The sequence below is a fragment of the Pholcus phalangioides genome, unplaced genomic scaffold (genome assembly GCF_987345545.1).
Source record: "Pholcus phalangioides strain wild (caught in Gottingen) unplaced genomic scaffold, Ppha-v1.0 ptg000015l_1, whole genome shotgun sequence".
NCBI classification, from domain to species: Eukaryota; Metazoa; Arthropoda; class Arachnida; order Araneae; family Pholcidae; genus Pholcus; species Pholcus phalangioides.
The window spans coordinates 81,059,687-81,083,073 of record NW_028301608.1 but is presented as its reverse complement, the minus strand read 5'-3'; the positions used below and the strand labels follow the sequence as shown (position 1 = coordinate 81,083,073).

At 34.6% G+C, this 23,387-nt stretch overlaps 1 protein-coding gene across 9 annotated transcripts in view; it reads right to left on the bottom strand.

Moving 5' to 3' along the window:
• LOC149076789 (sentrin-specific protease 6-like) overlaps positions 1–23,387 on the bottom strand; it is a 130,111-nt gene that overhangs the window by 74,349 nt on the left and 32,375 nt on the right. For 5 of the 9 annotated variants that reach the window (XM_089244509.1, XM_089244511.1, XM_089244514.1 and 2 more), the window contains exons 6-8: positions 21,611–21,757; positions 21,402–21,501; positions 17,036–17,378 (exon numbers count right to left, since the gene is read on the bottom strand). In XM_089244509.1, the coding sequence (XP_089100635.1) occupies positions 17,036–17,378; positions 21,402–21,501; positions 21,611–21,757 (590 nt within the window). The remainder of the gene's footprint in view (positions 1–17,035; positions 17,379–21,401; positions 21,502–21,610; positions 21,758–23,387) is intronic. The other 4 variants (XM_089244510.1, XM_089244512.1, XM_089244515.1 and 1 more) reach the window with 1 other exon arrangement.

Sequence of the window (23,387 nt, the reverse complement as noted above, 5' to 3'; positions counted from 1 at the left end):
ATGGCACCTGTAGCACGAAAATCCCCGGAGCTGGGCAAGGAAAAAGTAAAAAGGACTTTGCCGTGCACCAGAGCATTAATGTTAGTTTCATTCGTCACACCGTTTCTTCAGCTGAGATCCCAGCCTCATTAGTCCTCCACAAAACAAGAAGAAACCACCAAGAAATGCAAATTTCGGGTTCTATGTAAGACACAGTCATGACTGACGTCGAATATGAAAAACACTGGAAGAAGGCTTATCAAAAGACTGTCTTTAACACACTGTTTTTTATTCTCATGTCCAAGTTATGCATCAATTGAAAGAATATTTTCAAATTTTATTTTAGAAATCATCTTGGCACAGATAAGGCAGCTAAATTAGTTATGTGTTATCAAATGTTAAAAGGCACAGCTGTGCTTGATTATTAGAGTTTGATTATTATGCAAGTTTAATTTCATTCTGTAGTCACATCTATTGCTTTTTTCTAATTTTCATGTGACAAATTTCTATCCCATTCTTGTATCTTTCATGTTTCCATAAATCTAATATTTAACCTCAAGACAGTTCAGTTTTCAATTGTTTGATAACCTCATTCATATAACCCTTTGCACATACTGTTTTGAATTTCACAATTTTAATATATTTAATGTAATTTTAATAATGTAATATTATTTATGTAATATAAAGTTTATTATTTGATTATAGAAGTCACCTCTTCATCAAATTGCAAAGTTTTTCAATTATAGTTATAAATAGGAGGTTTTGGACAGTATGGTAAAAACCACTGTCTTTACCATGGTTTTTACCGTACTGTCCAAAACCTTGCCAACCCTGATCTGTATACCATATATACTTGGGTACATGCAGAATTTATTAGTTCTTATACTGTAAGCTCATAGCTTACACGTGGATAAGTTTTTGAGCTGAAAAAGATACTTTCCCAGAGATGCCACTGGACTCTAATTTACCTGGGTCCCGGGACCCAGGTTATTTGAAAAATCTGAGTCCTTTTTGAGTGAAAGTGGGTCCCTCTCAAAAAAAATCTTTTTCCTCTCTACTTTTTTCTTCTTAGAACTAAGAAAGAACGCGTCCCGGTGGACGCGTGAACAAAATTTTTACGCGTCCTTTTCCGAAATTCCGGGTATTTTGATGCATTATAATGCATCAATGACATCTCTGCTCTCCCATTATATACCACGCATTTTCGACACCAAATTGGTGCATTTTGGTTTTTTTCTTTCCGCGTGCCTTCTTTAAAGAAAAAGAACAAATTTATGGAGATTACACTAAAGAAAATGTTTAACACTAAACAGAAGGCATAAATTCAAAGAAAATTAAAGTTATGATTATAACGAAAGTATAGTAGAACCTCGTTTCTCCAAACATCAATTTTCCAAACAACTAAGTCAACCGAACACCTTTTCAATCTAACTCATCTTCAGTTTTCTATAGTTAATGATGCTCAACAGTTGGTATTTTCTTGAAACTTGAATCCTCTCATCTCCCAACTCGATAGTTTCGTTCTATTGCACAATAATCCACTTCCAAACAATTGTACATGCCATACCTGTGAGCAACGAATGTAAGTAGGGGTGGATACGAGTACAGTTTATGTAGTTATAAACAGGGTATGCCACTTTAAATCAGCTTGATTAAAATCATGATTTAAAGCACTTTTGCGTTAAATTAAATTTAAATTTTGTGTTTTTCTTTGCATAAATTCAATGATATTGAAGTAAATGTAACCTGGTATGGTTTGAATGTTACTGATATGTGATAAGTTTGTGATTAAAAGAAGTATAGATCTTTGGGGTGAATATAGACTTGAACTTAATCCCTAGATACAGTGCAGAAAGAAAGCTGCTCTATTTCTAGATTTTGTGTATGGAAAACATTGAAGAAGATTTTTTTGTTTAAAGCCTTGAATTCTATACCTTAATTGCAAATAATAATAATAATAATAATAATAATAATAATAATAATTAAGAATAATAGATGTTGTACCAACATGTCATTAGGCTTTTGACTTTACTTTTTGTATTAAAATTATGTTTTTGCTTGTTTTTTTTACCAAAATTCATTAAATATGTGAAAAAAAAGAAAATGTATAAACTATTAAGCAACATCATGCAAGTTGGAAACATTCATTAATTGTAGGGATGGGACAAATAGTGATTTGGTCGAATAGCAGAATACCGAATATTTGGCAGCTGAATATCAATTTTCTTAAAATTCATAAAAAGTATAAATAAAATCGAACTCTTTAATTGAAAATACAATTATTGGTAATTTCAAATGATTGGCATTGAATTAATTATTTTAATATTAATTTTAATTTTTTATTTAAATAAATACTAAAAAACTGGTAACCAAAAGATTTTTGTTGTCATGATACTCACAATCAAATTTAATAATGATACATCGTATTTTAATATTAGTGATACCTCAGTAACGAAGATCATTTGTTCCGAAATCACTTCATTAACCGAAAGTGATTTTCCATAAGTTTCTATGGAAAATCATTTGATTCATTCCAGCTTTTGCCAAAAATTTAAAGATATAAGTTTCTTAAAACATCAAGTAATGCTATAAAAAAAGGCAAAAACTGATTAAGGGTAAAATAAATAGTTTCAAAATTTTATAAATGGAATATACAGGAAGATGAGAAATGCTGATCTTTTTATTTTCCAGCATGTAACAAAACTAACACCAGCTTTAGTCTACTAAAGCTTGTGTTGACACAACCCAGTCAAGTTCATAAGCCCCAAAGCAGAATGTGCTGAAATCTGCGACGTACATCGCAGAACAATTACCGCTACTGCAGAACAATTTTAAGAAAAAGTGCAAAAAACACTATTACATGTATAGGGATTTTTACCGCAGAACATTTCCAGTCAGCCAAGGGCTCGTCGCAGAACAGTACTAAACATTCTGTTTTGGGGTTCATAAGTACCCCCATCCATTTGTGATTTGGTCAGCTCATTTCTGAGTCTGATACATGTAGATGAAAAAGATCATCTCTCAGACTGTTCAGCTTGATGAGTCTTGCACTGAAAGAACACATACTCTGAAAACATAGGCTAGCTTTTTCTCTTTCAATGCATTTTCTATTTTTGCTGAACCTTTCATTCCATATAAAATTGTTCAAAGAATTTCAGAAAGAGAAGGGTAGGTACATCTAAAAAAAAGTTTCGAGATGGAAATGAGTTAACCGGACCCTAGTGATATTAATTCTGATGATTGGTGCGGAAATTCAGCTCACAGTGCACATACTTTATGTTAGTGCTACATACATATCACCGAAAATGTTCGTTAGTAGAATCTATTCGTTAACCAAAGCAGAAAAATCGCAAAAAATCTTCATTAGCCAGAAAATTTGTTAGCCAAGGTATCACTGTGCTTACAGAATCTTTTTTTTTTCAACACTTGTTATAATTTTACATCGAATTAAGAAAATGTCAACCATTATTTACTCTAAACTATTATATAATGCATCATAAAATTTACAACTTATATTTCCTCTCCAGATGTTCTTTGCCCCTTTCAGTAGCTCAATACATTTCTTATCTAGGTACATCCTTCAGTTAGTGAACTTGTGTAATTCATGCTCGCTTCCATATTATTGTGGAAGAATTCTATTTTCAGCTTCATGTTTTACTCTTATTCTAGAAATTCACTCTGACATAATCTCTTGAATAGAAAGGGATACGTATGCACCACACAACAAAATATAATCAGTAAATTTTTAATTCTTAAAAAAATTCCAATTAATATAATTTTTTAAAATTAGTTTGTTGTGCTAAGATTTACACAGATAGTCAGCCAAATACCGAATAGCAGCTGAATATTCATATCCTATCTCTAATTAATTGTGCAAGAAACAATCTTGCCAATAGAATTTGCTTTATTTAATTGATGCTGAATGGCCTTTTGGTTGTACATCGAGTGAATTGACATGTCTGCACCAGATGTGTGATACTGAGATGCCACCACTCATTCATTTTAATTGGGGGTAGGGGTTCATGAATAAAAAAACTTTTCTCTACAAAAAAATAATCCATAAGTTGATTTGTGCTCAATGACCTCTCATGTTAAATACCAATTTTTGGTGTTTGTATTTTTTTTCTTATAGTTTGTTTGTTGTTTATTCATTAATGTTCAATTAAATTTGAGCGATTAGGATTAAGCAGTTGGATGATATGAAAATATGCATTCTTAATGATTAACAAGATTTGTTTTAATTAATAAGCAGACAGTTAATTTTAATCAAAAAATCTGATTTAAATCAAAAACTTTTTTTTTTTTTAAATAAAAAAATGTTTTTTTTATAGTAAATAGGAACAGATATAATAGGAATATAATATATATAATATATATAATAGGAACAGATTTAGCTGCCATCTTTTTTTTTCATCTGACGAATTCATCTTAATCCCATGGGTGTGCCTTAATGAGGGAGGAGTGGGTCTTCTTGACAACAAGACAGTTCTTATTGCTGGGGGAATAATCATTTGTTGCTGAATTATTTCAATTTATTCCTTTGCATTATAGAATTAATTTTGAAATCGATTTTCACTTTTTCGAACTTTAACCTTTTCACATTTGAACTTTTCAATTTTTCAAAAACCCTTCGGCTCCGATGTGTTCAGATAATTGAGGTTCTACTGTACTGTGAAAAACCACTTGAAATGGGAAGAATTATACACAAGTATTCAATGAAACACAAATTTTATACTTCCCACTTTAAACATATTTTCACCAAGCTCTCTCCCCTTTTAAATTTCCTGCATAAGTACAGTGTAGAATTGTACTCAAAAGTCACATAGATGACATCATCAATTAGAATTATCACTTTTACAAGGCATTTTAAAGAAACATAGGGTTCACTTCATTAAAAAGTACCATATTTTCCTATGTATAACTTTGAAAAAACATCGGAATTTGTTAATGGGGATTATATATTGCTGTATATTACATGCAGCTTTTTCTCTGTAACGTTGGAATAGGAATAATTATTTAAAAAAAATTAATTTGTATAAAAAATATTTTGGGAAGATTTATAAATGTCTAGAGATGGGAGTAGAAGAATCCAAGTTTTTCTAAAAAACATGACCAACAGCCCTTCCATTCCTTAATAGCTGAAATCTTCTACCACTACGTTAAAAAAGTGCTCCAGAACATTTTAAACATTTTCCGAGTGTAAATTATGTCATTTCCCAATGTAACCTAGTATGCGACCAACTAGTCAGACCAGTTTCATCCAGTTCAAATATATGCAGCACATACATGCACCTTGTAATTAGAGGCATTCAAAACTAGGGTTGGGGGTTTGGCGGTTTAAACTGTCAAAAACTGGTTTAAACCATCAAAAACCTAAATGAATCCTTTCGGACAATATGTTGGTCAATACAGGGGTCCATTTCAGAGCAGCAAAATACATGATTGGGAGCAGATATTTATAAATTGGAGAAGCAAAATTAATTTACAAGAATATTTCCTTTAACCCCCCCTTTCAAAATAAAATATAGTGCACTGTCTTTTGTTATCAAATATCTTTTCATCAGCTTGTTCTTTGTTTTTGGTGTTTCTGGCTTTCAACACCTTGTTTGAAAGAGCAGCTGTCATAAATTTTTTTACACCAGTCTTGTCTCTAAGGGGACACAGGACTGTTGAATGATGAAAAAAATCAAATTTTTTTTATCATTTTAAAAAATTGTACAGATCTTCCTGAACATTTTGACACCTCACTTTTTGTTCTATGAGCAGTGGAAATCAAGACAGATGGAGATATGTGTGAAACAAAATTCAAATTTCCCAAATTAAAGGGACTTTGAGCCACGTGGCTTCATGTTTACCTCACATCTTTTGCATTAATGTACATTTGTTATAGACTTTTATAACGCTATCTACATTCGAAATATCTCTCCTCAGTTTTTTTTCCCTTTTCTCCATTGAGTTGAAGAAAAAAACTGTTACTCATACTTTTTTTTTTGTTTACATATGCTCTTCGTGGCTCAGCAAGTCCATCATGTTCTTTTGTGTTGCATTACAATTTAGTTTATAATTATTTCACAATTATTTTTTCATGAGTGGTTATTTGTTAGTGTAGTTATTGTTCAGTGAAAAAACTCCTTTAATTAATCTCATAAGAAACATATATAAGTTACATGAACCTAGATTGTGTGGTAGTAAAGGAAAAATATCAAAGATGTGAAATTGTGTATTGAACATACTAAAAGATTTTAAATTATGCGCAACAGCAGTTCATATCTTCGGTGAATATTATCAGTATGATTACAGTCTCAATAATGAATATAAAACCATTTTCATGAAATGGGGAAAATTCCATTGAAATATCACTGAAAACAATAGAGGCAATGCAAAATTCATATTCATGTGTAGTGTTGTTAATTCCTGTGTTGTGGTGATGGGGATCAGAAATAAGTTTACACCTAGTGAATGACAAAAACCTGATTTTTAAAAGATTTTTCTTCCAAGCATAAAAAATTTGGTATGCACTTGCATGTCTATGCAATGAGATTTGTTGTTGAAGATTGTCGAAAACTGTCTCGTCTACTCAAACTTTTGCCCACTTTGGACATATTAATGCTTATTTTCTGAAACAAATTTTAATCATGTTTTTTCTATCACACTTACCACACATTTTATTCATGCTAATGCCAGTACTTATACATAAAAAAAAACACCATTGAGAATTTTTTTACCACAAAATCAACGAGTCCTTGACTATTATGTACACTTGTCTTTTTTGCCAGTTTTCCCGAGTCAGTTGCTAATTTGTCTCAAATATCACTCACAGAATACATTAAATGTATAATACAGACTGCAAAATAAATTCAAGTGAATTTTTGCCACATTAGTTCTCCAATCTGTTGCTTTTTTCAACTTGCTGTGTGTCAAGCATTTGAAGCGGCAGGTATCTCAAAGCATTAAAATAGCAAATTAAAGCATGAAAACATGACAATGTTAAAAAACTAATTATATTATTGAACATTGAGGTTATTTTCATGAATCTGTATGGTACTAGGTTTGAAAAAAATATAATTTCATCAAAATTCATACTTCACAATCTTTAAACACGTTTTTCTCAAAACATCAATTTTTGTCGCTGCGCGCACGATATCTCATGCACCATGTTTCCTACTTCCATAAAATTTTCTGGTATGTGTCTCTTGCCTAGGTACATAAAATGAACTAGAATGGTAGACATCCATTGAAATTTAAAATTTTGAAAAATTTAATAAAATTTGAAATTTTAAAGTTTCTGCTAATTTTTTTAAATACTTTCACTCTACATATCTTAAAGATTCTAGTTCATTACATTAAACAAACATTTTAGGACAGAAAACAATTTTTTAATGCAGAAATTCAAATTTAAGCAGATGAAATTGCATGCAGTGGTGGTGTTTGTGTGTATGATCTTTTTTTTTTAAATTTCCAAATTTTGCTTGTAAACAAAAAATATTTTGCAAATTCAATGCATGCATATCAAATTACACATGTTACTTTAGATGTGATCCTCAAAAATTTTAACAAATTGGGTGAATTAAGAATTTTTAAATATGTGCTACATTTTTCTGCATTTCTTGACTTTCACGGGTCCTGTGTCTCTTAAGATGATAACTTTTTGCATACTGAGGGCACTATTTGCTGTCTGGAACAGCAGAAGTTTAAATGGGCTAAAAAAATTTCTATACGTTTTTAATTTTTTTATATTCAGAAAGAAATTGTTACAAAATGGGAGAGAATTTCGAATAATCAGCACAATGTTCGGTGATTCAGCACTCCTTATTTGGCGAGATTGGCAATCTGATGCTCATTATTTGGCAATATTGGCAATTTAATGCTCAATATTTGGCAAAGTTTCTAAATTAGCATTCATAATTTGACAGACATGCTCTTTTTACCCCCGGAATGAAAATTTTTTTCACGAAACATCGGTATTTGACACAATAATGACAGGCTACAGTAATTTCTGCTGCTTGCGGTGGCGACTTTTTTTCTTTTTTCAAAAACGGAAATTCACTCACATTTGCGCTTTAAAGCTTAAAGACAATTGCAAACCATCTTCAGCTGCACGATCACAGATATTATCGGGGGTTTCGCGATGGAAAGCCCGATTGTTTAAATAAGAGGCAGCAGTTATCCCGATTCGATTTTAGTTGACAAAGTCGAGCGTGAGAACTTGCCGGGAAAATTCAAAAATTGATTCTAAAAAAAAAACTACTACCTTCTCTCTAATATCGCAAACTTTTTTGGACTTACAGCAACTCTTTTAGTGAGAGATCAGATGGATCAGTTCGACATGATTGTAGCACTTAAAAAAATAAACTGTCTTGGAGTAAAGTTGCAAAGGGTAAATAAAAATTATTTTTTTATTGAAAGTTTTCATTCAAATGTAAAAAATATCTCTGTAGTGCTTACAAAATGTGAAAAGCAGACATGGCTAGCCTGCATATTTCTTTCCCAACACTGTACTCTTACCGTGTAGAAAAAATCGTTTCCAACAGAGACCTTAATTTTTTAAGGTCACGAGATAGTATGACTACAGAAGATGGGAGGAGTATTTTTAGGTTTATAGAATAAAACACACCCTTCTTGGAAAGAATAGTTTCGCAGCAAGCAGGAACAAAAAATGTTTACCGTCCTTTCCAAAATTCCAGGCATACTGGAGCAAAATTTGCTATTTTGGTTATTTGATGCAGAAAAATATGAAAATACACTATTGGAGCAGGTTGGCGCAAGATGTTAATTTTGGCACAGTTAAACATGGCGCAAGTGGAGGCAGAGTTTTCACTCCTGTATATAACATGATGAGAAACTTACTTTTTTCATACTACAATGCTTTATTTTTAAACATTAATTTATTAAATAATTAAAACAAAATATTAATTATAATTTGCAACTTTGAATTTTTTGCCATACAAACAGTCAAGAACAAATATATTTTACAGTCTATTTTATCTAAACTGCTGATTACTTATGTTCAATTTACTAAGCGAAATAGAATTGTTTATTCAAGATATGTGTGAGAGGAGATCAGGGTTAGGTTTTTGACCTCAGAAGTTAATCCAGTATTAAAACAGTCAAAAACTCATTGTCAATGTTGTCAAATAGTTTTTTTAACCTGATATGTTAAATAACGAAACACTTTTATGTGAATTGAAGTGTTTTATATTTTGAATTATAATTACTGTGAGAGTACAAAATATCTATTTTGATGTTTTAAATTTTCTGATCTGCCCAAAATTTTAATCCACATTGAAAATTCTCATGCAGCATCTGTTAATACACTAATTAAACTCATTTATTGTCCCCTAAAAATTTCTTAGCTCACGTTGTATAAATCCAGAATTTTAAAGAATATTTTCAATCAAAGCAGAGTTGACAGGACTGGATACCCAAAGCATTGCTTTGCACATTTAGATACAGTTTCGATTGGAAAACCATTGCATTTGTATAAATGCTAGTAAATATACCATATCAGTCAAACTTGATCGTTCTTATTTTTGCGCTAACAATAAGCTACAGGAATTTTCTTAAGCATCATATACAAACCAGCACAGCCAAATGGAAGGATATTTTAGTCCTACAATTTGATATTTTGATTAATAGATTTATTCCAATGTTATGCACAATAAGGGTATTATTTTGAGTATCAGTGATTATCTAGATAATTTAATAACAACAGAAATCAACATTACATATATGGCATAAAAGAAGTGCAAAAGAGTACAGCAGATATTTATATCTATACACATATACAAGCAGTTGAAATTTTGGAAGGTCAAGAAGAGCAGCGAAATTAACTTACAAGAATATTTTTGTTACCCCTACCCCTTTTCGAAATAAAACAACTGCAAAGTCTTTTGTTATCAAACATCTTTTTATCAGCTTGTTTTTGGTGTTTCAGGCTTTTGACACCTTGTTTGAAAGAGTGGCTGTCATAAAAGTTTTCACACCAGTCTATTTAAGATTATTTTTGCTCACTGAGGGCACTATTTGCTGTTTGGAACAGCAGCAGTTTAAATAATCTAAAAATTTTCTTCAAGTTTTCAATTTTTTTATACTCTGAAAGAAATTGTTGCAAAATGGGAGAGAATTTCAGAAGAATCAACACGATGTTTGGCGATTCAGCACTCATTATTCGACGAGATTGGCGATTACTGACACTCGTTATTTGGCGATATTGACAATTTAACACTCGTTATTTGGCGATATTGACAATTTAACACTCGTTATTTGGCGATATTGACAATTTAACACTCGTTATTCGGCGAAGTTTTCTAAATTAGCATATATAATTTGGGGGACTTGCTCTTTTACTCCTGGAATGAAATTTTTGTTTTTCACGCAAAATCTGGATTAGACGCAATGACAATCGACTACAGTAACTTCTGTTGCTTTCAGTGGAGACTTTTCTTTTTAAACGGAAACTGACTCACATTTGTGCTTTATAGCTGAAAGACCATTGCAAACCATCTTCAGTTGCACGATCACAGATATTATCGGGGTTTCACAATGGAAACCCAATGAGGGGTCGATAGTTTAAATAAGGCGATAATTTAAGTACAGTGGAATAAAACACACTCTTCTCGGAAAGAATCATTTCGCTGCAAGCAGGAACAAAAAATTTTTGCCATGCTTTCTAAAATTCGGGGCATACTGAAGCAAAATTCGCTATTTGGCACAGAAAAATACGAAAATACACTATTGGAGCAGGATGGTACAAGATGTTAATTGCGGCACAGTTGGAGCAGAGTTTCCACTCCTGTATATATATATATTGTCCAAAATAATTCTGTAGAGAGTCACTTTGAACAAAACATGCAATTAATGTGTGTATTTCCCATGGGAATTCTTATATTGAAAAGCCGTATTTGAGGTTTTTGATGGAGGGTTTTTCACGTGGCAGTTTAAACTATGGGACAGTAACCATGGTTTAAATCAGTGTTTCCCAAAGAGGGCAATATCGCCCCCTAGTGGGCGATGAAATGGGCCAGGGGGACAATAGAAGTAACGAATTTAACATAGGATCCTATGAGTTCCGTTGAGTGGGGGGGGGGGGCAATGAGGAAAAAAAATTTCTGAAGAAGGGGGCGATGGAACAAAAAGTTTCGGAAACTTTTCCGATGGTTTAAACCAGTGGTTCTCAACTTTTTCGACTCGCTGAGCCCTTTTCAGTCTTGATTTTTATGGCGGAGCCCCTAGGGTCTACCTTATGTTTTACAATTAAATAAAATAGTCTAACTGGGTTTGGGGGAAGGGGGTTCAGTAGATGAATGAACAGTAAAAAAAAATCTCTAAACAATTATGAAATGCCTTTGTAATTAAATTATAATTGAAAACTTACCACAAAAATTTGAAATCTACCACAATATCTCAATTTATAATCCTACTTACACACACAACCGAGAGATATACGGGTTATTATCAAACTTTACCCATACGTAGAATCTCTTCCAAATTTCAATAAATCAAACCATTTATATTATAAATAGTTATTATTTATTAACGAGAACAACAATACCACATCCTTGAAATCAGAGGTGTACACAGACTCAACCTTTGAGGGGGCCCATGAACTTTCTTTCAGAGAAATGTTTAGTTACTAACGTCCAGAAGCATTTTAAATCAATAGATTGATTAAGACAGCAAATAAATGTATTTTTTTATATCGTAATTCTAATTTTTTTTTGACGAATATTTTAAAATATTTAACATTTTTTATCATCTGGGGAAGAAAAGGCGCAGACCCCTTTGCCCATCCGTCCCTACACCTCTGCGCGAAGTTAAACTCAGTTCCTCAAATTTACATCCAATTAAAATTAAATTAAAATGCATCTTCGTTCATTATGCATATTTTTTAATTACCCTTCATAGAAGGCAATTCAAATTCAGTATCTACTAAATATATCGTAACTAGAGTGCAGTGTAATGCAAAAGTAGGCTTAAATTAGGACATAACACGAAAAAAATTATCAATGAAAAATGTATCTACGTTTGATCAAGTATGATAGCACGTTTGATAAATGATTAATGAGACACCTGTAATCGCATTCGTTTGCAGTTTTCTTATTTCAGGTTCAATTGATGATAATTGTAGAAGAATGTCCGGTTCTGCATTCAGGGGGCTTTTGCATTTTGTTTTGGTTCCTATGTACGCGGAGAATCCTACTTCACAGAGATAGGTGGTTGAGAAAGGCAGCAGTACTAATTTTGCTTTCTCAGACAAGATTTTAAACTCATCTTGTAACTTAAGCCAAAGTTCGGGTAGGCTTTGGTTTTGGAATGCAATTTTTAGTTCGCTATGTGATGTCAAATCTATCAAGACCTCGTATTCTTCTGAGTTTAGGCTATGTGATGTCAAATCTATCAGGACCTCGTATTCTTCTGAGTTTAGGCTGGGTGGTTTTTTGTTCACGCTGAATACATTCAATACCGATTTAAAGTCATCGAGCACCTTCTCTTGAGCTGTAGGAAAATAACGTTCAAAAGAGTCTTTCAAAGCTTCGAGATGTGCTTGGGAAGTTTTTTGCACTGCTTCTTGAATTTTGAGACTATTTTCTTTCAGGAAGCTCTTTTTAGAGGAAAGCAATCTATGTCCATATTTTTAACACATTCCAACCAATACACAAGTTTCCTCTTGAAAGAAGACACTTCGGCACTTGCATAAAAAACGGTGGGGTTTTTTCCTTGTAATGATAAATTAACTTCATTAATTTTGTTGAAAATATCAGCCACATATGCAAGTTTGCAAACCCAGTCTCCATCATTCAAACCCGTCGCCAATAAAACGTTCTGATCCATCAAAAATGCGGCTGCCCCTGAGGGAAGTTCCATCAAACGCGTAAGCGCTTTCCCTCGAGATAACCACCTTACTTCAGTGTGCAACAGGAGGGACACATGGTGACTTCCCATGTCTTCGCACATTTGTTTGAAGAGCCTGCTTTTAAGAGACCTAGATTTGATATAGTTTATCGTTTTTATGGCATCGTTCAACACAGCCATAAGTTCGGAAGGCATTTTTCTCGACGTGCGTGTTTATGAAGGACACAATGGCTACTGCTACATTTTTTTGCCTTATTTTTAATTTTGGCAATTTCTCCAGCATTGTGGCCCATCATTGCCTTTGCACCATCAGTACATACATCTATACAGTTTTGCCATGGTATTTCATTGGATGATAAAAATTTGCCCAAAAGATCAAATATCTTACTCCCTGATGTGTTGGTTGGCAATGGTTTGCAGAAAAGGAGTTGTTCTTGAAAGCTTTGTAAATGAACATATCTAACAAACACCTTCAAAATTGCCAACCCGGCGACGTCAGCAGACTCATCCATTTGTAGCGCAAATTCGGGGCACATGATGCGGCTGATGAGTGTATCTTTAACGTCATCAGCCATATCGATGATTCGTCTAGCTAGGGTACTGTTCGATAAGGGAATGTTGGAGACTAATCTAGCTTTTTCATCAAGCAAACAATTTACAATATTTATTGAACATGGTTTAATCAGATTTTCAGCTATCGTATGAGCTTCACCAGCTCGAGCAACACGGTAACTTATGAGGTAGGAAGCTTCCAATGCTTTCTCATTGTTGGTTTTACCAAGTATTGTTATGTTTTTCTGTGAATTCAACATTTCGTTGCACTTTCTCTATTGGTTTATCTTTCAACTAGGGATGGTTTCCCTCGAAATGACGTTGTAGTTTGGCTGGAAACATGGAACTGTTGGTCAACACATTTCCACAAATCACACAGAGGGGTCGACCATCACTTATTTCTGTGAATCCCATATTCAAGTAACTTTCTTCATATTTCCGTTTTTTGGTGGATGGTCTTTCCCCCAATACATCACTTCTGACACGTTTTGCAAAGGAGGAACGAGATGGCACCGCAGATTCAGAATTTTTTTTGCAGAAATCTCTTCTGAGAAACAAATGGTGAAACGCATTGCTTGGCTATCATTTTTTCTTGGCGTTGGCTCATCTAGCGAAGCAATGGAGGAAGCTGAAGGTTTGTTCACTGATTGAAGCCAGCGATTCATGCCTAAAAGAAAATCATGCAAGAATACGAGAATAACTAACTTGACCTATCATAAACCAGAATACATTTCCATTTAGGAACTAATTGTCTGGTTGATCTCGTGAAAACCAGCGTCAGCCATAGGCGGATACAGAAGAGAGCGAAGGGAGTGATAGCTCTTCGTTCAGTAAAAGGTGTATTATGGGCATAGGCGGGGGCGAAGGTGGAAAAATTTGCCCCCGTTCAAGGACTATGTGTCCGCATATGGTTTCAGCTGCACAGAGGCGCCGACATGAAGAAAACATTGTGGGGGTGGAAAATTACCAGTCATCCCATATAAACGGGACTCAAGCCCTTATGTAGGAGAAAGACAGAGATGCGTTGCATTGCATATTCATTTGTTATCAGGGAGGCTCAGCCCCCCCACCACAAAATTTATTGTGGGGGGGGGGGGAAGCACTGAAATATCCTCAGCCCATGGACTATCTCCCATCCTAAATTAGGGCCCTGGGCTGGGATCTTTGACAGCCCCCAAGCCAGACTTTTCACAGGCCCTTGTATAATTAATTTATAGCATGGAAAAAAAAATACAAAAAATGATGGTAACTGCCCCAGGGCTGGAGCACTGTCAGACGCACCTTTGTGGGGGTCAAATCTTTGACTATTTCTCCAATTATAATTGTTTTTATTCTTTCCATAATTATATTTATAGCCATCATTATTACTTTTTCCATTAACTCTTTTCAATTTTTTGAAAAATAAAAAGCTGCTACATAAAAAAAAAATTTAAGGTTTAACTCTATTCTTTTCTCTATTTCTACACCAAAAGCTATTCAATGACACCAAAGTTATTGATTTGGAAGTTCATGTAGAAATAATCAAAAGGTTTGAAGAGGTTATAATGATACATCTTCCATTTGTTTTCTATTGAAATTAATTTTTGTGAAAAAAATTTTTAAGTGATAAACAAAAACGTGTGCTGGAGCCCTGGGTAAGTCTATCATTATTATTTTTCACATTATAAATTCACCATAGCACCGACAAAGACTTCAGCCTTGGCATCCCTGTTCCAGGGTATAGGAACCATGTTCCTGATATAAATTTTAATTACTGTTTCTTTTTTTAAATACAGAAAATGCTTTCTTAGTGCTCAGTAACAGTTCCGTATTCCCAAAATGTAGTTCAGTTGATTGGCATTTGATTATTATATGATATAAAATCAGGTCAATCTCTGGATGTTGGTATATAAACACGAGAGTGAACTAAAAAAAACACGCCACCCAAGTGTGGTGACCGTCAGCTTATAAAATCACATTTTTAGAAAGTAAGAGCAGCAAGTTTTTTCCCAAGAAATAAAGTAATTACAGAAACATAAAAAATTGCAAATGCAAAATGTAAACTATTCATTTGCCCTGTTTGTTATGTATCTAAAAGGAAGTGAAACCGGAGGACAGCATAAATATTACTGAGAAAACTATTTAATCAGTTTAAATGCCAGGTTCATACGGATGCGCAGGCAAAATGGAATTGAAATACATTTAATCTTCCTTTTTTACTTCAATTTCTTAAATGAGTGACAACTCAAAATTTTGTTAATTAATCGATATGTAATTTTGAAAATATGCGTCTTGCGCTGAATTGAGTATATTTATTACCGAAGGCTGCAAAATAATTAAGACTGGCTTGTGACGATTTTGTGTAAATTATCATTTTAAAAAAATACTCAAAATAAAAAATTATGAATTTATAAGAACCATACCATAATTTAATTTTTCGTCATTTATTGATGGAAAGGTATCTAACAATTTAAGGGAAGCTCGTAAGATATAAATAAAAATTTAAAAGCTTGTAATTTGTAAAAAATATTGGTTGCATTCGATATTGCTTACCTTTTTTATTTCTGTCCGGAAAGTGTGAAATAAGACGAGATAAACTTTTTCGCCTTTTCCCTCGTAGAGAATCATGATCCTACGTGTTATATATGTGAAAGATTATATGTGCAACCGACAAACTATACAAACACATGCCCACATATTTGTCATTTTTTGTCAAAAAAAACGCCAGTATGAGGAGAGCAATCCTCATAGGATAGTTAGCAAAATCATGTGACCTCGCCTAAATCACACATTCTGTACTCCTCATTTCTTTATTTTCCAGAGATTCAGACGGATAAACCAAGAACTTTAAAAATGACCAGCTTTACATTTAAACCCAAAAAAAGAGAAAAAAATCGTATTGTAACAAAATGCATTCATTCAATTTAAAGCCACCAAACTTTTCCTGTCTGCGTTTCTGCATCATTTTGTAGGTACAAAAAAGCTTGTACCAATGCTCCGACCGGCGCCAGTAAAAAAATATTTACTTTTGTAATAAGATTCTCTTACTGTTGTGGCAACTCATCTCCTGATTTACATTTTTCGTTGTTGTAATTAGGGAGTATTACAAAGTCTGCATCGGAGAATGTTTAGAATGTTCTGTTTTTCAACTTGACAAAGAGAACTGAAATTGAACCATATCGAAATACCCTTCTTGATCAGCTCAGAAGGGTGCGGCCGCCCCTAGTTGTGGAAAGAACTTTTCTTCTTTACATAGCTGCTGACAACAACACAACATACTGAAAGTATTTATTGCAAGCCCACTGTAGGAATATGCTATTTGCCACCCCTCCGAAATTGATGCTCTATGGGCTATAGCCCGCTTAGTCACTTCCCCCTCCCTACCAAAGATGTGTCGCTGTCTATAGACATGGTTTGCGCTTTATGTGTGCAATTTTCAGTTTTTCTACTTTGATTCTACATTTTCTTTATTTCGCTAATTATTCGCCTACATTTTTTTCACCGGTTGAGAACCGCTGGTTTAAACTGTCAGAAACTGTCATGTGCCAAACACCTGCCAACCCTGTTCAAAACTTATACAGATTATATGCATGAAAAAAATGGTATGAATTAACATATCAAATACGACCAAGTTTTGTCATTAACTTTTACACTTAGTGAACAATAATCTCACCTGGTTCAGGAACACGGTTTTTAGAACCCTTCGGTCTTCCTCGTGTTCCAGTTGGCTGTCCCATCTCACGCACAATAACTTTATTTCCAGTGGGCTGACGTATGCACTGAGCAGCCTGTGGTTCTTGAACCTTAGTTCCATAGAATGCTTCTTGGGAAAAAATGACAGAACTCATTGCTGCAGTATTACGGGTTGGTGTTTGGGTGACTGAATCTTTGCTCTGTGCTACTGTTTTACTTAGTGAACGAGTTGGAGCACCCATGAATGCTTGATGACAATGCTCACACTTATCAGCATATTTAGTCTCGGCAGAGCATCTGCTACAAATTATGGAATCTCCAGCCTGGAAATAATTTTGAATAAGAATTTGACTATATTCAACTGGTAATTTACATTAGAGAAACTTCTCTAACACAGCCACTTGGCATTCTGTAAGAAAGTGGCAGTCTGCAGAGGTGGCTGCCAAATAGAAGTTTACACAATGTGATAGACAGAAAAAAAAACCATTTCTGGGAGGGGGCATGTCAAAATAAGGTTTCAATGTCACAAAAAATTCCTTTGTTCAATTCATTTACAATGCCCAAAAACGCAAATACATATACAGTAAATATATATAATATAAAAACTCAGTTGTAATGATACTTCAGCTATAGGGTCAATAATTATCAGCATTATAGCTGAAGTATCGCTACAACTGAGTATAACAAATTATTGTTATGAAAATTAGGTCTTTCGCAATTTTTGAATAACCCCTCGGGACAGTTAATATCCTGTTGCTGAAACAGAAATCTGCTCAAAGCTTCTAGATTTGTCTAGAGAATCTCAACCTATGGGAAGTGGCGCCACCAACTTGGTACTATGAAATAGAATTCTATGGAAACACACTGTCTCTCGATAGTTTGACGAGTCTATAAAAACTATGCATGAACAGAAAGGGGGGGGGAAAGAGTCAGTGTTCTTGGACTTTAAGTTTAGTGCAAGATTCTTATTTGTCGGGTTCTGTCTTCTTGTAAATATGTGTTATATAGCTGTTTTCTGTGAATAAATCTGTGACGACCTGAAAACCAGGGTTGTCAAATTTGCTCCCCGGGGTAGATACCCATTTCCCCCCAGGCTGGGTTTTTTTAGGGAAAAATGGGTTTTTTTGGGGAAAATTGTTTATTTTCGAAGAAAATGTGTTGCTTTCACGTTAAAATTTTATTTTAAGGCTAGTTTATGTATTCCAAAAATTGTTGCATAGAGCAGCGTTAAATTATGTATATTTTAAATTATTGTCAAGATTTTTTTTCACATTCACAAAGATGTGATAAATAATTTCTTGGAATCACAAACACTTTTTTTATAATTCTTTTTTATGTAAGCATTTAGGTACGAGATTCACATATTAAAATCCCACAAGAAACCGCAAACAAAATGTAACCATGAACTTAGATGTAATACACTGAAGAGCCAAAAAACAGGCATGCGTATGCAAATAAAGAGATATGGAACCAATCAGAGTATGGCACTGCGGTCGGCATCGCCTATATAACACAACAAGTGTCTGGCGTAGTTGTTAGATCAGCTACTGCTGCTACAATGGCAAGTTATCGAGATTTAAGTGAGTTTGAACATCGTGTTATAGTCGGCGCACGAGAGATGGGATATAGCATCTCAGAGGTAGCGATGAAATTTGGATTTTCACGCATGATCATTTCACGAGTGTACCGTGAATATCGGGAATCCGGTAAAAAATTAAATCTACGACATCCGGCTGTGGCCGGAAAAAGGTCATGCAAGAACGGGACCAACGACGAGTGACGAGAATCATTAAACGTGACAGACATGCAACCCTTCCGCAAATTGCTGCAGATTTCAATGCTGGGCCATCAACAAGTGTCAGTGTGCGAACCATTCAACGAAACATCATCGATACGGGCTTTCGGAGCCGAAGGCCCACTCGTGTACCCTTGATGACTGCACGACACAAAGCTTTACACCTCGCCTGGGCCCGACAACACCGACATTGGACTGTTGAGAACTGGAAACATGTTGCCTGGGCTGACGAGTCTCGGTTCCAATTGCTTCGAGCTGATGGACGTGTACAGGTATGGAGACAACCTCATGAATCCATGGACCCTACATGTCAACATGGGACTGTTCAAGCTGGTGGAGGCTCTGTGATGGTATGGGGCGTGTGCAGTTGCCGTGATATGGGACCCCTGATACGTCTAGATACGACTCTGACAGGTACGTAAGCATCCTGTCTGATCACCTGCACCCATTCATGTCCATTGTGCATTCAGACGGACTTGGACAATTTCAGCAGGACAATGCGACACTCCACACGTCCAGAATTGCTACAAAGTGGCTCCAGGAACACTCTTCTGACTTTAGACACTTCCGCTGGCCACAAAATTCCCCAGACATGAACATTATTGAACATATCTGGGATGCCTCGCAACGTGCTGTTCAGGAGAGATCTCCACCCCCTCTTACTCCTACGGATTTATGGACAGCCCTGCAGGATTCATGGTGTCAATTACCTTCAGCACTACTTCAGACATTAGTTGAGTCCATGCCACGGCATGTTGCGGCACTTCTGCGTGGTCGCGGGGCCCCTACACAATATTAGGCAGGTTTACCAGTTTTTTTGGCTCTTCAGTGTATATGTCTTATACCTAATATGTGATAAACATATCCAAAGAAATTATTGCTTATTTATAATACACAATAATTTTTCACACACACACATATCCTTGTATAAATAAATTGAAGCCTCTGTGACCAATGTATGTAAATTGAATTTTCATTCAAAAAATATTTACATGTTTGCATTACTTTTTTATAAGTTTTATACAGGTACATCAGGCTTTCATAACTGAAATATCAAGAGACAAAAATAAAATTAGCTTATAACGAAAAGAAAACAACTTTGTGGGATTCTTGAATTGAACATTGGTAATGAACACCTTGAAGTGAAACAGAACAAAAAGTATAGTTTTTCTATGAAAATAAGACCTAACCAGAAAATAAGCCTTAGCTTGATTTTTCAAGATGCTCATAATATGAGCCCGACCCCAAAAATTGGCTTGTTAAAATCGTCAGCCAGATGAAGGCATTCTGCATGTCTGTTGTTATACATGGCAGGTTATCTTGTAGAGAGTAATAGTAATATACAATAATATTATTGATATTCGTATATATAATTCACGTAATTCTGTAGTTTTAAGTTCCCAAAAATAGCTACCGTATATACTCGTGTATAAGCAGAGTTTTTTTGTGGAAAAATTCGTTCCTCAAGTGGGGGGGGGGGGGGTGTGGCGGCTTACACTCAGGTCAGTTTTTGATGAGAAAATTTCAACCCCACAATCAGTAGTAATTTTTGTAGCAGTGTTCAAGAAACCGGCATTATCGGTATGGGATATGTTCAAAACCCCAATAATGTCAAAGACAAGGCAAAGAAATCGAAAACATCATTGGGGCTTTGATACCAGGTGGGCTAATGTCGATTGTAAAGCTTTATGTGAGCATCAGCAAGTCTTTCAAAGACTATTTGAGGAATTGAATGGATGAGTTCCGATGATAAAGAAACTACAAAAAGTGGTGCCTTGAAGAAACCTGACATTGGCTTACTGTGCTAATGGATACATGAGGCCTGGAATTCCGTTTCCACCGAAATTATCATCCGATCCTTCAAAAAGTGTTGCATCAGCAATGAGATGTTCGGAACTGAAGCTGATATCCTCTTTGAAAGTGACAATGGCGATGACAGCCCAGATGCAGGGCCGTCTTAAGAGCACCATGGGCCCCTGTGCCAAGTGGTTTTTCTGAGGCCCTACCAGGTAAATTATAGAAAATTTCAACCAAATCTCATTATTGTGCGGTGCCGGGTAGGCCCATGTCTTAAGACGGCACTGCCCAGATGATAGGATAAAAACGAAGATGCCGCACCCCCTATGATGATCTGATGGATTACGATGAGCTTGGGGACTCAGAAGAAACGGATTAAAAAGTTAGAATTGTTTTCTATTGTAAATTTCCGCAAACTATTAATTTTGCATGAAAACATAAGAATTTGTTTTCTCTGAAATGCATGGATTTTTTGGGGTCAGCTTATACTTGGGTTTTCAATTTATTGCGATTTTGGCGGTCCTGAAGTGGTGGGGGGTCGGCTTATACACGAGTATATACGGTAATTTGGACAAGTGGAAACACCTCCAGAGTCTGGGAGCTAGAGTAAAAAATCAGGAGCCTCCCGAAAAATCTGGGTAACTTGGCAGCTATGCCATATACAAGTAAACATGGTAATTATGCTCTTATGAGTGCAAATATTTTACTTTTTTTTAAAATTTGTAAATAATTTCAAGTTGAAAAAAAAAATTACCTTGGCAGGAGGTGGCTTAGCAACAACGTTGTTTGTTTTGTGTATAATTCCACTAGAAATTTCAGTTATAATCATTGAAGAGCCAAGAGGGGCAGCCCTGCTAGAACAAAATTAAATATTTCATTTTCTTAATTTAACTTTCATCCATATTTCTTGGCATAAGCAATTATAGAACTTATTATAATTAAACAGAAATTCTTATGACTGACTTGATGGTAGGAGTTCGGTTTAAGCAAGATTGCCCATTTGAGGATTGTTCTTGCTTCTGTGAGTAGAAGAGCTGAGTAGGAGTAAGTGACGAGTCGTTAGAAATAATGAGTCTCTGCCTTGGACTGTTTTTTGGACCCCCTCTTGAACTGCATAACAAAGAAAGTTACAGAACTCAAATTATATATAAACAAATTATTTTACCACCGAATACATGGCAAGAACAAAAAGAAATAAACATTTCATAAGAAAGTATATATTACAGATGCAATAGAACCTCTTGATAAAGGACACCCTTCGAACAAAATATTTTGTCCATAAACAAGGAGTGTCCATTAGGGTGGGTCAAAAAAAATGAATTTTTATTTTCAAATCGCTATAGTGTGGAAAAGTTGCCTCCTTTTAATAAGAAAAGCGACGCAAAAATTTTAAAAATCGGTTGATATCTTCTGGTAATGCTTTGTACTTGAAGTTTATAGAGAAATTGAAAAAAAAATTGAACATTTTTCTCAAATTTTTTAATATTACTTAAAATTCCACGATCAACACGATATAGTTTGTTATGCTTAATTTATGGTTCAATACCATAAAATAAATTAAAATATCGTTAATATTTCAATGTTTACTGGTCACGACAATGTGTTCAAAAAATGGGAATTGACCAAATTCTTGCAAGTTTCATTGCGCAGTTTGCTAGTTCCTGTCATTTCCTGTCGTGACCCAGCAATGAGGCTTTCTGGATCACGTGATATTTCCCTTTTTTTTTTGAGGGACATACAAGGTAACCAATAATTCCTGTGCGATTTATGAAAGAAACAAATCTAAATTAAAGAAACATAGAAATGAATCGTTTTTTCTTCTTTTTAATGGGAGCTAGAAATTTCGAATTTTTTTTAACTTCAAGTTATCGATCTGCCTGTTTTTCCTTCAAAAAATGCTTGATTAAAGCTGCGGTTCTTTGATGTAATTTATATGGGCCCATAATTAATTTAAAAACGTCCTAAACTATAGGGATTGATGCAATTGGATAAAATAAGACTATACAGTGACATTAATTCTCATTTTTGCAGTTGAGAAGATACAAATAAAAATTTTAAATCAATGTTATTGCATGAATATCCACCTCAAAAGTGGGTCTGGCTCATTATTTTATATTCAATTTTCTAGGCTTTGTATCTCTAAGCAAACTCAATATTTCAAAAACCAAAGATTGAATCCAATTTTTAAAATTATTGATGTGGCAGAAAACCCCACTAAATTTCCGCATTTCTACACTAAAATCAGCAATTTTAACATCCAACTCTATGGGGATCATCCAGTGTATGTCCCTCAGGAGTGATGCTGATGATGATTATGATGTCTATTCGAAAAGCCTCATGGTCAGTCGGCCACTAACTTTGGTGCTGTATTGCTTACAGGGCGTGCCTCTTTACTATTTTTGCATTAGTTACTGTGTGTACTTTATAAATTTGTTGTTCTTTATTCTTGGTAAGTCAGCTCTTTTTAGTGTTTACTGTAATGTTTATTGAAAACACTCACAACCTCATGTAATGACGCATGTGTCGAAGAAGGTAATTACTAGACAGGCATTTGAATGCCCTATACTTGGTCACCCAAGAGATTTTCTTCTGAGGAAACTACAACACATGAGTGTGTTTTCCAATGCTGTTTTGAAGAGAAATTTAAGTTATCTAGTGAGACAAATAACAAGAGCGCAAGTTTTTCTAAAATAGCCACGACAGTAGCGGAAAAAATTAAACGTTTGTACGACAAAGCATC